The following is a 15,629-nucleotide window of genomic DNA, read 5'->3' as shown; positions in this document are numbered from 1 at the left end:
GTAGAAGAGCACAGTTCACATCTGTTGATCAATACCTGTTCTTGCAGCCTCTCTCCAAAAGAGAATAGAAGGTAAGCTTTCCTGCATGCAGTAGTTGTATTTGAAACAGTTATAACCTAGTACAAGCAGCTTCTAGGAAGACACTTCTAGAAATTGAACACTAGCTGAAGGCTTTAGACCAACAGCAGTCATTGTGCTGAGCATAGACACTGTCTGGGCACATTGGTGAAGGACATATCATGAACTCCTTGCTAGAGAGGAGGAAGCATTGGATGCTTCAGCTGTTTTACTTCTGGCCCAAGTATCAGCCCCTACTCCTGAATGGATCTACAGCCATTTAGGAAGTGTGGCCCTGCTACCTCACCTCCCTCAAGAGTTCTTAAGACTTCTTACTTAATTCATCAATACCCAATAGACACCACAGATGTGACATCTCACCCTCAGCTGGAATGGTGTGTGTGTAAAGTTATCCCAGAAAAGACTCCCCCCAGAGCTGAGCCAGGCAGACTGTGTTCAGAGCCTTACTCCCTTTACATGAGGGTGGCAGAGGTTTCATGGGTCCCTGCTCCTACTGCCTGTGCTTCCTTCTCCTCCCTTGGAGAGAAGAGTCCCACCAGCCAAGAGAGAGGCATGTTGTTCTTCAGGTAGTCCAGCAGCTCCTCCATGTACTCCTGGATCACAGCCAGCTTCCCCTGGCTCTGGGTCAAGATGCTGCTGGACAAGTCCTGGAAGGAGCTTGCTGCTGAGAAAGCAGCATGAAACTCCTCTAGGTTACCAAGAGATTGTTTCACCTTATTCTGAAGGCTTGAAGGCAGGCCTTGGATTGCAGATACTATTTTACAGCAGGTGATCTGCAGCTGATGTGTGATACTGTGTGCCATGAGCAGGGCCAGAGACTCCATCTCCTAGAAGGAGGCAGAAAGGAGAAGGTCAGAGGAGCAAGTTACTTTAAGAAATCAAGCAGGGAAAGGGTGAATCAGATCCCTCTGCTTCCCTCCCCATGGGCATACCTCTGGCTTTGCAGAACTTGCATCTCCACTCTCCCTAGGACACTTCTTACTCCAGTCCAGCCACATCTGGCATAGTTTCTCTTGCCCTTCCTGAAGCTTTTGGTTAAATCCTTGCTTAAACACTTCAATCTGGGGGAGGGGGGGGGGAATCAGAGTGTCTCAAGACAGAAACCTGCTGGTCATCAACACAGCTGTCACTGTCATAGTGAGGTTGAGACCAAGTCATACATTTGGCCCTGTCCTGCTCTCCAACAGGGAGGCAGAGCTCTACCTACCAGTTCAATGATGCAGTGAAGCTGTGCAAGGGCCTCCTGCATGCCCTGCCAGGCCCGCTTCATTTTATCAGTTGAGTGCAGGTAGGCAAACTGGCGGAGTTCATCAGAGAGAGACCCCAACCGCACAAAGTACCTCTGCTTCTCCTGCTGCTGCTCCATAGATATTATGTCTGTGCCCTCCCCAGATGCTGCCAGTTTGGCTGAGGAGAAAGACAATGCCTGTAAGTGTCTGACCAGAGATGCTTAATAAGAAAACTAAACAAGCATCAGGAGAGCTTGGACTATGAGCCAGGTAGCCTCCAACATAGCACTTCCTATTAGTTCTTAAACCCATTTCAAAGATGAGAAAACAAGGTTGGTATCCCCATTTTGATGATCCTCATTAAATATGCAGGCATATATGCCACTTCCTGACCTAGTTCCTCATTTCCAATAGGCAGACTGAGGTCATCTCCTGTTTCCTCCAGCACAGCTCCTGCTCTGCTCGCAGCCATCTGGCACACTCTGGAATCTGTAACCACTGCCACACTGCTGGTCACTGCAGATCTGGCAGCCTCCATGCCACTCTGAAGAGCCTCCTTGGTTGCATCTATCACCTCTGTCACTTTGCTGCTCACAGCATCCTATGCATCAGCCACTCTGGATGACATTAGCTCTTTTGTGTCAGAGAGAACCTACGGAAATAGGTTAGTGTCAGATAAGAACTGCAGTGCTCTGTGACCCGGTCCCTGCTGGACCAAGAAGAGTCTTCAGACAGTATCTCCCGTTTGCTTTCTTACTCCTAAGAGAGCTCACTCTATGCACTCAGAGATTTGTTTCCTCAAGAGAATCTGAAGTATTTCTATCCTTGTGAAGGCCAGCTCTGCCCCCCTCTTCCAGCCAAGGAGGGCATAGCCTTTGGTTCTTACCCGGTCCATTGACTTTTGAAGGAGAGAGAGCTTCTCCCCTACTTTATCCAAGCCCTTGAAGGCATATTCATTTGCCACAGCAACTGCAGAAAAGAGGAGGTGTCAAGACTTGGGTTTTCTACTATTTCATCTTGCAAGTTCTGCCTCCCCGATTATGCTGCCTTGCAGGGACTGTGGGTAAAGACTCTCACTCAGGCAGATGTGTTTTGATGTAAACTGGATTTGCTGAGCACCTTGTCTTGGTTTCCACTGCTGCTTGGTCTTGAGCTAAGTCTGTTCACTTTGAGAATAACCAGTCCCCACTTGCACTAGCAAGAACATAGCCACATACTTTGGAGTCCCACCTGCAGCTTGTTTAGTTCTTGACCAGACAGTTGCTTAGCTCTCACTTCTGCCCTAGCCTCCATGTCCCAGGGATCTAGAATCACACAGTAAACAGGAGGGGGCCCACTCTGGTCTTAGAGTTAAACCAGGCCTGTCACATCAGCTGTTTTGTCAGACCCTTGCCATCAGGATCAGTCCCTCTCCCTCCATGAGGTTTAAAAACTTCTCACATGCTGAGGGTCTAGTTCTGGTTCTTGTTTTTTTTGTTTGTTTGTTTGCTTTTCCCCCCCCTCCCATTTGTGGGGGTTGGGGGGGGGGGAAAGGCAGCTCCACAGGAAACAGGACCATTAGTAATGATAGCCCTCCAAGTGGGGCTTTTCTTCCAGCCCCCATGGGCTTCTAAGAATCAAACTACAAGCAGCTGTCACCTAATACTTTGGGCCTGGCAAGATCAGTTTTAGGGTAGTCAACACCTGAGTCAAATCCAGTCCTTCAGGAAGAGACACTTCTTCACGCTACTCTGATTAGGACTCAGCCTTTTTTGCTTTACTTGTAAGTCTGGAGCTATCCCTTTAGTAAGTCAATGAGAGAGGTGCCTTTCCACACCCAAGGGCTCCTTTCAGGGTTGGAAGGAACCAAAGAGTTAGGAGTCCCTCTGGGAAGGGGATTTGGCCCTCACAAGCAGGTGTAAGCCTCCCCACCACATTACCTTGAGGCTCTAGTGTAGTCAGAACTGGTTGCACACAGGTAGCTGTGGCTTCAGTCACACTCTTCACTCCTTGCTCTGCTGCCTCACCCACAGATCTGATGTAGGGGTGGCTCTCCTTGGTGGAGACATAAGCTGTAGAAACCACATCACAGGCAGAGCTGACCAAGGTCAGGTTAGCCACCAGATTTATTGCAGCCTACAAGGGCAAAAAAAATAAAACAAGCCATGAGGCTTCCAAGCCTGACAGAGCTTTCTATGCAGCCCTGCACCAAAGCTTCACCTTTCTGCCTGTTCAAGTAACCTGGTCTGGTTGAAGGAGAGCAAACCACAGCTCATATTCACTTCAAAACCTGCAACTCACTAAAGAAACAAGCTGTGGAACGCTATTGATATTTATGGTTGGTCCATAACAGAAAGGTTTTCTTCCAATACAGAGTCATCCAAGGGACAGAGGAGAGTGTAGACAGTCTCAGTACTGCTAGAACCTTACCCAGCTCCAGTTCATTTGACATAGTTATTAAACAGTTCCAGGAAAAGCTTTATCAGAACAGGATCGCATTGATGTTAAGCTGGAAGACTCCACACTAGTCAGCAAGACACACGCTGCAGTCCACAGAGGCAAGTGCATCAGGTTTTGGGGCCCCCAAGACATGGGAGCCATTCTACGAAAGCATTGCCCAGGCTCTCGACTAGAGATGTAGAGAAGCATCACTCCTAGGCAAGAGCCAGGCTATTTTGCTTAATCTAGCAGGTTATTTACAGGGTCTTCAGGCCTGCTCTTTTGGCTGTGCCACCACTCATTCCCAGAGAAGCTGCAGGGCACAGGCTGAGCAGAAGAGACTCCTCCCTTTGGGCAGGCTTAGTTTCCCCCTAGCCACAGTAGCAGCCACTTCCTCACACCTGCACCCAGAAGCTGCTGCTCCAGTTACAGCTCACACAGAGTACCTACCTGCTGTTCCAAGTGTCTCCCCCCCTGCTGATGTGGGCGACATGCTGGCAGGATGTAGAAAGTCTAAGATCTATTTACACGTTCACTTTCAAATGCATTTGATTTCTGATTTGCCTTTAGTTGCAACAATGAAGGAATGTATTTACCTGGGACAGGACAAATTGGAAGACAAGTTGCCAAACCTGCAAGAACCAGATGACAAGGTAACAGTTTCTGGTGGATGGGAGGCCAGGCGAACTTGCTTGTCTAGCTGGACCTGGCCAGTCTCCTTGTTCTGGGCTGAGAGAAGAGCAAGGCTCTCTTCTCCCACCAGGTATCTTGTGAGTCACTCATAACTGACTTCAGTATTGAATCTCTTTGAACCCTTACCCAGCAAATGGTGTGCCTTGGTCTTGAACTTCTATGCAATAAAATTTAGACTTAAATCTGGTCTGTAGAAACAAACAAAACAGAACAAAAGAAGGGTGGTGGGTGGCTATGACCTCCAGAGAAAAGCCTTGTTACAGACCAGTTGAATCTACATACATGCAACTTCTACTGGAGAGGAAAGAACCAATATTGACTGAAGGAGTACCTTGACTAAAAGTGCTAATCCTTCAATCTAACACAGAACTAGAAATTCTCGCCAACTAGGAACATCCCCCCCCCCCCCTTCTTAATGTCCATGACATGTTCTTCTGGAACGCTCTCCCTCACAGAGGAGATGAGACCTGGGTACCTGCCAGTTCCCTTGGGCTGGCTCAGATGTCCGTTCCCCCTGCTTCCTACCCCAAGGCTCCTCTAACAGCCTAAACCAGCTCCTCCTTTCACTCCCAACTTCCTTTGGTTATTTTTGCCTGAATGGCTCTTTTGACTGTCTGATCAAGCCTGGTACATTTAGTCAATAGACTTAAATGCAAATTCTGAAGTTAGATGGCAAACATACTGTAATCTGTACTCAGTAGCTGCAGTGCAGACACTCCTGGCGCTGGACTTTCCTGCTGAAATGATTAAAAGACAAAGGAAACAAACAAATAGTTACTCTCCAAAAACAAATGAGTGTTACTTGAGCACTCTGTGTTGAGAGTTTCAATCCTGCAGCTCTGTCCCAACTGGGAAAAGTTTGAAGCTGCAAAGCCAGAACCCTCTGGAGCTGTCACAGCTGTTCTGACTTGCCCTTCTGTCCCCTTCTCTCCCAGCTGGTGGGTTGGTACTCTGCTACATGCATGTTCTAGAGTCCATCTTCTGGGAAGATGTTAGAGCACAGCTGGAAACTCTTTGTATCCTTGCTGCTGGACTACTGTCCCTTGACAAATTTGAATACTCTAACCTGAGGTGAAGTTTCTTAACATTTGTTGTCCCACGTTCTTCTCACTGAAGCTCTCAATGACAATTTTAACAAACTGTCAGATTATTTTTGTGGAAGGTCCCATGCAAGTCTCATTACAGTTTCCACATCCCACAAATTGGGTGAACTGCACCCCAAGCAGAGCTTACTCACACTTGTAGTCTGACTTATTCCCCACCTGGGCTGGTCAAATAGCTCTGATGTTGAAATAGTCTCATCAACCTCACGGTTGTACCAAATGCTGTTCTACAGAAGTGGGTACATTCAGTCTTCTGATCTCTCTCTAGGTTCTCTCTGGCATCAAAGAGCTGGTGTCACCCGGCATCACTGGTGCCGAAGATGCTGCGATCAGAGTGGCGGTGTTGGAGGCAGCCAGGGAAGTTGTTCAGAGAGTCCTGGAGTCTGCTAGGTCCGTGGTGACCAGCCAGGGCATGGCAGTGGATTGCGAAGCAGGCAAGATCACTGACAGAAGTGTGGAAGCTGTGCCAGGAAAATCGGATCACCATTTCCCCATCACAGATGAGGAACTAGGTCAGAAAACACTTGCGTGAGGCAGATCTGCAAAGAAGATCTTTCTAGGCTTCTCTGCAATGTAGAGAGGTAGCGCGAGTGTGTGTGGTTGGGGTACTCGGCCTCCCAGTTCCTGCTATATTTGGGGGATACAGACACTTTTAAAAGCCATGGTCACTCTGACTCTAACCTGCAAGGCTTCATGACTGCTGACCATCTGTCGTATGCACTCTAGGACAATTAACAATTAACTTCTCATCGCTGTTTTTTCCAGCTGACCTTGTGGTCTCTGTGGAGGGGACTGAAGGGGCAGCTGTCCAGCAGCAGTCAGACCATCAGGGTTATTTCATACATCTGAGTTCCTTGCCCACTCATCTGCATCAAAAAGCCTACCAGTGCTTCTTAGCCAAAGTGAGGAAGATCAAGATGGTCATGCAGGAGACTTTCTCAAAGTTGCAGGAGGTCATTGAGCTGGTAGGAACACTGTTCTGTCTCCAAGTGTCCTGTCTTGAAGCTGCTTGCTGTAAAGCAGTCTTCCCCTTTACTCCCTGTGAAGACCAGGAGGATCTCTGTGCCAGCTCACAAGCTGGCTGGGGTAGTCACAAGGCAAGTCTTGCTGCTATAGTAATTCACTCTTGTCTTCGCTTTCCTGTCCTACTCCAGATTGATTGTGTCAAGCAGGGTATTTATCAGAAGCTTCAAAATGGGCAGGAAAAGCTGCACCAGATGTGGCTGACCTGGAACAAGAAGCAGCCAAAAGAGAATGAGGACACAACTTCCTTGGAGCTGAAGGTAGTGGTCTGCTGGAGATGCTGGCTCACTGAAGTTGTTTTGGGGTGGGAGTGGGTGCACTGGGAGCTGCTTCTAAAGCTTCCTTTCCTCCCCTGTAGTGGCTGGAGGTCCAGATTCTGGCCATGTCTCATGGCAGCACCCAGCAACTGCAGCACACTCTCCAGACTCTACTGGCCAACAGCCAAGGCTTCCCATCCAGCATCCAGGACAAGATGCAGCAGGTACAGCAGGAATTACAGGAGACCCACAGCTCCTTGCAGGCTGCTGCTTCTTTCCAAGACCTGTCCAGGAACATCCTGACCCAGAAACACCATTTAATGAACACAGGCCAGGAGTGCGTGGATGAACTGCTGGAGTATGTGGAACATAATAGACCTCTTGCCTGGCTGGTGGGACCTTTCACACCATCTTCTAGAGCCTCTGTAGGATCACAAAAAGGGACAAAAGAGAAGGAAGGTGAGGGGAATAAGTCCTTTAATACCTACTCTTGTGGGAACCAACTTCTCTAGCTAGTACTGATATAAAAGTTTCCCCTGAACTGTGACTCCTGCTGTTGATAGTAAATCATCCCTCCCCTGCAGTGCTTAAAACTGATCAATGACTTCTAATCCAGGAGTACTCAGGATTCAAGAACAGTTTTGTAACAACAGGCATTCTTGCATGTAAAAAATAAGCAAGCCTGGTGATCCCAAGCCACCTCTAAATAAATTAAGATCAAGCGTGTATGATGCAGAAAGCTTTCTGAAATAAAGTCATGTGTCATCACTTGAGGCACTCCTCTGCTTGGCTACCCACCACAACTTTGCTCACCCACGTGTTGGGACATAACCTTCATTTCTCACTGTGTCCCGCAGGAATATGCAGTGCATGGTGAGGAGCAGTAATCACTAGGTGCTGCAACTTGTGTTCCACAAGAGCCCCTGGTCCAGTCATGGTCTGTCTATCTACATTGCAATATTGCAGTCTATCTTCCCTGCCCAACAAGGTTAGCCTAGTTCAAAAGGTCTTTCCAGATGAATCCCAGTGCTGCTTTTTCCTTATATTGTCAGCGTTTCATTCCTAGGAACATTCTGTAAGACCTATCTGCAGTCTACCTAAAATGGTTCACCTAGATCTAGATGCCTGACTGTGCGTGGGTGGTGTGTGTGTAAAACCCTGTGGGTTTCCCAGACAAAAAAACATTAATGTTTTTGCTTCTACTGCCTATGGTGAGTGTGAGCTGTCACACAGTAAAAAGCAAACAGCTAGATTTCTTCTTAAATTCCTTTAGTTGCCATCAGAGAAAAGTAGAACTGTTTACAAAGAGATGAGTGTATCATCCTGGCTCAGCACCTGTACTCCTGCAGAAAACCTTTCAAAACCATACTGATTTCCAAGAAACTGCTACTATTCCCTCTTGCACCCACTCTTTACCGCTTATTTTTCATGGCTCTTTTTGAAAGTAAAATGTTTTGCTAAGTCCCCTTAGCAGAAAAAAACTCATACAGAGGTAGAAAACAGCAAGCAATTTTGTGTTGTGTGTATGCTGCTGTTAGTACCAAAGAGCATGTCCCAGTGGTTTGTATCACAGAGGAACAGAAACTCTCCAGATGGAAATTGCTGTTCAGATCCTTTGTAGTATTGGCTTAGCCTTGCTTAGCCTTTCTGTCTTAGAAAGATGTATTGAGTGTGATAGCTGTCAGCCTGCTGCGGAGTTTAGCATATTGCTGGACAGTCAGGTTTCAACAACTGTGTAGTTATGGTGATAATTACCACTGTTGCCTTGGCTGAAGCTGCAGAGCACCTGTATTTATAAGGAAAATAAAGATGAACGGTCAAAAATAAAGGGAGACTCTTGAAAAAAGAAACAGGAGAGTTTCCTTTGTCTGGGTTTTTCTCCTCTAATAAAGATCAGCATACCCCTTCCCCTGGAATCTGTTAAATCAAATTATTTTGGTTTAATGGGTAACCTTTTTTCCCCATCTCTTTTAGCAGCAGAGAAGGAGAGGGAAAGTAAAGCAGGACAGGAAGAGCTAGCCAGAATTGGCATTGGCTGTACCTTGTGCTTTTAGGCTGATCACCTAATATAAGGTGATGCAGAGAGATTAGGGAAGCTGAGAGTGGTGAACTGAAGTGGAGAATCCATTGCTGCTAGGCCACTGACAGTCAATGAGAAAACCTGTGCCAGCATCTCAGGGCTGGAGTTGCTGCTATAGAGACTGTATCCAACTCAGTGGCAGGTTGCTAAAACAGCCAAAGGACCCAAGAGGTAGACTGACTCTGAAGGACCAGACAACATCAAGCTGACTGCTCTGAAAAGGAGTTTGGCTTTTTTTTTCTTTTTTTTTTTTTTTTTGGACAGCATGGGTGGTATTGACTGAATGCAGTAACTGGCTGAGCGATGTTTGGTCTTCAGAACTGAACCTAACCCATCAGTATGTACTAGGAGCTGTTCCAGTCTGGGGTGGGGGAGGACAGAGATCCAGAAGCAGAGATTTGCTTCTCATCTCCCTTTATCTCAGATGTGCTGAGTGTGTTGCAAGTGCTCGTAAATCCCTATAACAACAATCTGGAAGAGACTAGTGGAAGGACAGAGAGCTGAGCCTTGCTTGGGCAAGCTGCCTGGCCACAAGCTTTGACTGTGCTGCTACCATTTCAATTTATTTAACATAGGAAGGATGATTTAACCCACCTCATCCACACTAGACAAGGAAGAAAAATACACTTCATTAAAACAGCTAAGTTAGAAATCAGCATTTCTGCAATACAGCTGGATCAGTCTACCCCTATTTTTAACAGCTGGCCAAACTCTCTGCACCAGCTGGGCTCATTCCTGTAAATGGTTCTGCTCCCCAAACTGAAGGCTGTTGTGGATAAGGAGGTCTCTGTGAGGCACTGCAAAAATGCCCCTTTCCCCAGGGCTGTTCTTGCACAAGGTGAGCCTAACGTGCCACCCCTCAGGTGTGCTGCCAGAGGTAGTCTGAATATTGGCTCTGAAAGTGTGGCAAAACCTCTTATTGGAAGGAAGATGTGTAAGGAGCCACCTGAGGGCTGGGCCGAGCTCAGATGGGAAAGCTGGCACCTCTCAGAAGGAGATGGTGTGATGCTCTGATGAGCTGAGTGTCCCCGCATGGGGAGGAAGAAGGCAGGGAATGGCAGGGAGGTTGTTTGTAGGATGTCAGCAACACCACAGGTGAGTTCTCAGCCATGTCTGTCACCAGCTGAAATATTCTTGCTAGGGTGTGTGTGTGTGAAGGAATGGGGGGGGGGGGGTGTCTTTCTCCCTGTTCGGTGCTGAGACCACATGTTGTTGAGGAGAGCTAGTGTCCAAGGCAGGGGATGGAGATAATACTGATGCTCTGTTGTGAAGGACACAAACTGAGTGAAAGTTTCACGTCACAAGTCATGGAAGGTAGCTGATTCAACAGGGCCTGACAGTCTGCTCCTGAGCAGTTGGTGCTGGAGAAATCAGTGAATCAACTAGCTCAGTTAATCTAAGAGGGTTACAGTCAACGATTTATTTTGTCTTCTTATTGCATAGTAAGCATCTGCACCTGCAAATGAATCCCTGTTTCTGTGCTCATTGTCACATTGACATCTGAAGACCACAGAGCTACTGTGGAAGAGAACTGCTCCAACCAAGTCAAAGGAGAGCCTATGGATGCTGTATCCATGACGACAGCTCCTTCCACTTTCAAACATTCGACACCAATTAAAGGGAGTCTTCCCAGTGTTAATAATGGGACTAGAGATGCCAGATCATTGAGCTGGATGTGGGAACTGTGGGATACTGTCCTTAGTTCTGTCAGCTGCCTGTGGGGAGACTTTTTCTGCGGCTCTTCAGCTCTTTGTCCCCATCTTTAAAATGGAGATCATGATTTTGACCTTCTTCTGCAAAATGCTTTGTGATCTGCTAATGAAAAGTGCCATATAAAATATAGGGATTAGTGATTATAAACTCCACGCTTACCATTCAAAAGGCAAGCCACAGTCCCTGTAACTAGAGAAATACACTTCCTCTGTGTATATCTGGTGAGCACCAGTTTTCAAGTCCTTGACTTCACTTCACCAGGAGTAAGAGGCACATTCAGCCTCTGATTCAGTGATGTGCATATGCAGACGTTTGACTCCGAGCATGTAAGCAGAGCCACCAGGAGGACAGGCCGGGCTCTGCTGCTCATCAAAGTTTGCTCCTTCTGCTGGACCTGGGTGATCTGACACAGCGACCGCACAAAATAGATTTCTTCCCCCCAAGAAAGTACCAGCAGCTGGCCTCCACTGGCATCCCCTTTAGCAGGACCAGGACTTCTAGGCAGGCTGGATTACAGTGCAATTTTTGGCTGAAGCAGAGTTCATGTTGGATTACCCATACTAGACCATGCAAAACGCTCCAACAGCATTCTTCACTCAGTGGTTGACATCTGGCTAACTGCACTTGGTTTCAATTCAGAAGACATCTGGGGGGCTTGCAATATGCATGTGAGCAGAGGGGGTTGTTGCTCTTCAGCAGAGCAAAGTAGGAGGTCTGAATGCCCTTCTGCTCTACAACACACTTGCTCAGACTGCACCAGCCTTTTTCCAGGCACCTCTGATTCATGTCATCAGCAGGTAACTTAGGCCCAATAGTTGAAGAGAGCACCCACTAAACTGTCAGAAAGACCCTGTAAACTATTCAGAAATTTCTTCTGAATTCCCTTCCATACAAAGATACTGGAGCTTGAAATATGTACAGAGCACCAAGGAATAGGCTCTAGCAGCAGATTTTTAAATCAGTGCTTTAGGCAATCTCCTTAGCAGCTTGTTAGATGTTTTATAAGTGTCCTTCCCAGCTACAGAAGAAATAATAATACTAACGATTGTGTCAGATACAAAATAATTTTGCAGCCTTTTTCTCTGCAAGCTCTCCAGTTTCGATAAATCATACACCCTTCCATGCAAGGAAAGGTATCTAAAACCATAGTACAGACAACTTGGCAGGAAGACAAAAAAAAAAAGCCAGGGCCATCTTTTTCTGAGTTAGTTCCAGCCAGTAATTTGTTTGCCTTAGCAAGTCATGCATTTGCTGAGCTGTGATACCTTCCCATTAGCATAGCTGAGTGCTCTCTGGGCTCACAGGAGGAGGTGTTAGAATTAAGCATGGAGAAGCATAATAAAGGAATCAGAGATGCTTTTTTTTCTTCTTCTTCTCTCTCCTGGTTTTGTTTTTCTGTAGCAGCAAGACTGAAAGATGTGCAAATGGTTTGGAATCACTTCCCTTACCAAAAATAAAAGTTCTGATTTAAGTAGGGCTGGGAGACTCTGAGAAAGGAAAGAAACTTATGTCTCTTGCTGAGAGGAGACAGACCCACCTATCTGGAGCCAGACAAAAACTCGAAGAGCTGCCATGCTGCATTTAAGGTGGCCCATCTGGTGCTGGCACTGGTCTCTTGCAAGCACATGGACTGCATTAATTTCTCTCTTCCAAGAGAAGTGGGACCCATGCATTGGCATGGCGCTCCTGGGTCCTGGTTCTCATGTACCTGTATGTTTCACTGGTCTGCGAAGTGGACCAGCATGACCAAGAGAGGTGGTGGACATCCAAACTAACCCAGAGCTGGGGTGGAAAGATAGTCACCCTGGCAGTGGCTGCTGTGGCAGAATATCCCTTCAAGCAGGGAAGTGATTTGAAGCTGAATGTCCAAGGCACTGGGTGAGTGTTTTAACCAGTGAACTGTGAGAACTCATAAGCTCCCTGCCCAGGATGATTGTCCATGTGGATATGACCACACCTGAGTGATTGCATCAATCAGACAGGAAAAGCAGGAAAATCAGACAGGTAGAAATATCCCTGCAGATGGCAGAGATGAAGCAGGGCAGAAAGGACACAGATGCCTTTGCCTTCTACCCAGCAATAAAGCAGTCAGCAGTGAGGGGTTTATTTCTTTGATTTTAAAGATGGAATATCATATAGGGGAAGTGGCAAACATATTTTACACTTCTCCTTTGAAATTGCTAGTTTATTTCTAACAAAATCATTGCAACCCAGGCTAGCATTTTTTGAAGTACCCAGAAGTAGCCAGTAAAAATCTACATTTCCAGGTATTCTCTGAAACTCTATGTTTAATTTTCATTATGGATGATGGAAAAAGGTCCCAGGAATGACTGTAAGAAAAGAAAGAAAAGAAAAAAGATGCCCTGAAATGAGCAGAGGAGAATGAATCTTCAGTGTTCAATGCAGTTACAGACCAAGAATAAATAACTTACACTGCTAGATCAATCTTCCTATGCTGATTGTATTCATCTACTCTTTTTGTTCTGAATAATAGAAAACATCACTCCAGACTCTGCAGAAAGTAGACTGAGACCAACAGCTCCATTATCAGGGTCTGGGCTCCAATGGTCTGTAGAGCATTTGAGAGGGGGGTGATGGCCTCCTGTTCTGGCCCTCCTCACTTACAGTTGCTACCTCCTGTTAAACGCAGCTTATTGCGTATGTTACTTTGGGCCAGGACGGCTAGCAGAGCTGCTCCATCTTTGTTGGTGGGTGAGAGAGAACTCACCCTGCCCTGTGCAAAGAGAAAGACAAGAGCTCATTGTTCTGAGCCGCCCATCACCACACACAGTCCCTGAGCAGTAGAGCAGATGAAGGAGGCTTATGTCTCATGACTGACAGAAAATCCCGACTGAGGCTTTATCTGGAATTTGTACATCTGCAAAGGCCTTCCCTCTGCAGCTCAGTCTCTGGTGCCTGGCATACTTTGAGCTCACACGACGATCTTTCTCTCAGTTGGGATACTTACACTACTTCTTATTCAGTTGCCTATTTTCTCACATTTCATAAGAAATTAATTACCTTTGAAACCCCTTCCCTGCTTTGTAAGATCTGGTTGAAATTTAGCCAATGGATTCAGAAACTACTATGTAGGGACAATTTAAAAACCCAAGGAGATACTTACGCTTCAATGTGAAATAACATATAATCCATTTGAGTTTAATTTATCCACAGCACTTAGAACTTTTTCCTGTATGTTACCTGATACAATTCTGAGAAAATTATTCCAGTCCTGTATGTCACCCCCCTTTTTTTTTTGAAGTGCCTGAAGTACACAGCATCACAGTAGCTATTCCCTCCCAAGACCTGCCAGGAACTCCTCAACAGGCAGAACGGCAGCCTCTGCTCACAACCTCTTCAGTGTGACTGTGGAAGTGGAAAATGTGATTCAAATGAGAAACAAAAGGTCAGAAATCAGCAAATATGTGATTCTGATTGAATTTAAATATATGTGTGTGGATATTTAATCACTTAATTGTTACAGCTGTCTCTGAACTCCTGGGCATGGCCGTATAGGTAATGAGCAACTCAAGTGCAGTGATCTGCTTCAGGGACATCTTTGTCTTCTTTGTTTCCTCTCCATTGCTCTGTGTCTAAGACTTGGGTCTTATCTTGCTTATTCCCCTGGCATGAGTAGGGATAAACATTGCACGTATAGAAATACAGGCCTTGCTCTCCTGGATTCCTGTCAGTAGTGCCGACTTTGGTTTCCAGAATGCTGCTCCTTCCAGACTGGCATTTCACGCTGTTATGGACAAGCACTTTCTATCACAAGGTGGCTTGCAATCCTTTTTAATCTCCCTTCAGTGCATCCTTTTAGGTAGCAGGCCTAAGGGTACAGCTCAAGTCAGCTTAGAGAGGCTTTTTATCCAGATTACACTCCCTCAGTTCCAAATCCCCGTGCCTGGGGAAATGAGAGCCATTGCGCTGGGACCCAGTGAGCTCTTGACACCGTGCTTGCTGTGCAGCTGCAGCCTCGCGCCAGCAAGCAGGGAGGACACTGCAGACCCACCGCTCAGCATTAGCCCCATAAGAGATCCCTGCTCCCTTTTCTATACCTCTGATAGAAAAGTCTCCCAGTAACTGCAGTCTGAGATTAATAAGAATGACTAACCGGGGCAATATGGTGTTGTCAGCCCTCCTGTGTATTGCCCTTTTTGGAAAGCACCTGACCTTTAATATCTTTCTTCAAATTGTCTTTCACTGTACCATGGATTAATCCTAAGTAGATGTCCTTTTTCCACAAAGCGTGGCTTAGGACTTTCATGGGAGAATGAGGACATACTATCTGGTCCTAGAAGTCTAGAAACTTAGTTTTAGGGAGGAGATTCTACGTCATACTTCTTGGCAGGGAGACTGCAGGGCAGGTGTTATTAAGTATACAGATGACTTCTGAAGGAAGGTTGTCTACAGCCAGTTGAATTCTAGTCACTAAATACAGATGTTGAGGCTTTAGGCTTTCACAAAGCATTTGCAAAATGTTCCAACATTTAAGTGCAGTTAGTAGATTAATTTCACTATGGTTCAATTTGCAGTTTAATGGAGTCAACGTTAGAATGGATTATAGCCATTTAGTCTGGCCTCCAGCTTTAACCACAGTGCAGAAAGTTATTCACTGAATTTCACAAACATTTTAGGAATATCACTAGTATGCAAACAGCAGCCTATGGACTCAACTCTTTTGCATTTGAATTTCAGAACTGGTGGCCTGAGGGACAAATAGCTTAAATACTTGTTTTCACAATTTAACTTCCAGTCTTATTTGGTTTTACGATGCCTGGCAATCAAGATCTTTCATGAATGTGCAGTTATGGAAAATCTCTGATGCAGTCAAAGGAAGAGCCTGTAACATACACACATTGTTTCCCCCACCTGCAAAAAGCTCCGTTTTTTTGGACTGAGAAAGTTAATTCATTTTAAAGAAAATGTTACAGGAGAAACGTGTGCGTCTACACTCCAGAGCCTGCCTACCTTTAAAATAATGCCCTCCATGACTAACGACAGTGGAGTTTCCAGCAGCCCCATTTTAGAGCAG

The 15,629-nt window shown here is 46.1% G+C and overlaps 1 protein-coding gene and 1 pseudogene across 1 annotated transcript; one reads left to right on the top strand and one right to left on the bottom strand.

Annotated features, from left to right (window-relative positions):
- Positions 1 to 530: 530 nt before the first annotated feature.
- LOC136993389 (perilipin-3-like) lies at positions 531 to 3,731 on the bottom strand (annotated as a pseudogene).
- Positions 3,732 to 4,844: 1,113 nt separating this feature from the next.
- Positions 4,845 to 8,855, top strand: LOC136993388 (perilipin-3-like). Its single transcript, XM_067305113.1, has 6 exons — positions 4,845 to 4,889; positions 5,790 to 6,033; positions 6,287 to 6,486; positions 6,676 to 6,804; positions 6,903 to 7,260; positions 8,776 to 8,855. The coding sequence occupies exons 1-6, from the start codon at positions 4,845 to 4,847 to the stop codon at positions 8,853 to 8,855; spliced, it is 1,056 nt and encodes a 351-aa protein (XP_067161214.1).
- The last annotated feature ends 6,774 nt before the right edge of the window (positions 8,856 to 15,629 follow it).

Source organism: Apteryx mantelli, chromosome 14, assembly GCF_036417845.1.
Source record: "Apteryx mantelli isolate bAptMan1 chromosome 14, bAptMan1.hap1, whole genome shotgun sequence".
Lineage (NCBI taxonomy): Eukaryota > Metazoa > Chordata > Aves > Apterygiformes > Apterygidae > Apteryx > Apteryx mantelli.
The sequence above is the reverse complement of the archived record's forward strand: the minus strand, read 5'-3'. Positions and strand labels throughout refer to the sequence as shown.

Bases quoted from the DNA above. Each gene is read 5' to 3' on its own strand.
- LOC136993388 (XM_067305113.1), top strand. From the start codon at position 4,845: ATGTTCTTCTGGAACGCTCTCCCTCACAGAGGAGATGAGACCTGG. The intron at 4,890-5,789 runs GTACCTGCCAGT...ATCTCTCTCTAG, and splicing joins ACAGAGGAGATGAGACCTGG to GTTCTCTCTGGCATCAAAGA. The intron at 6,805-6,902 runs GTAGTGGTCTGC...CCTCCCCTGTAG, and splicing joins CAACTTCCTTGGAGCTGAAG to TGGCTGGAGGTCCAGATTCT.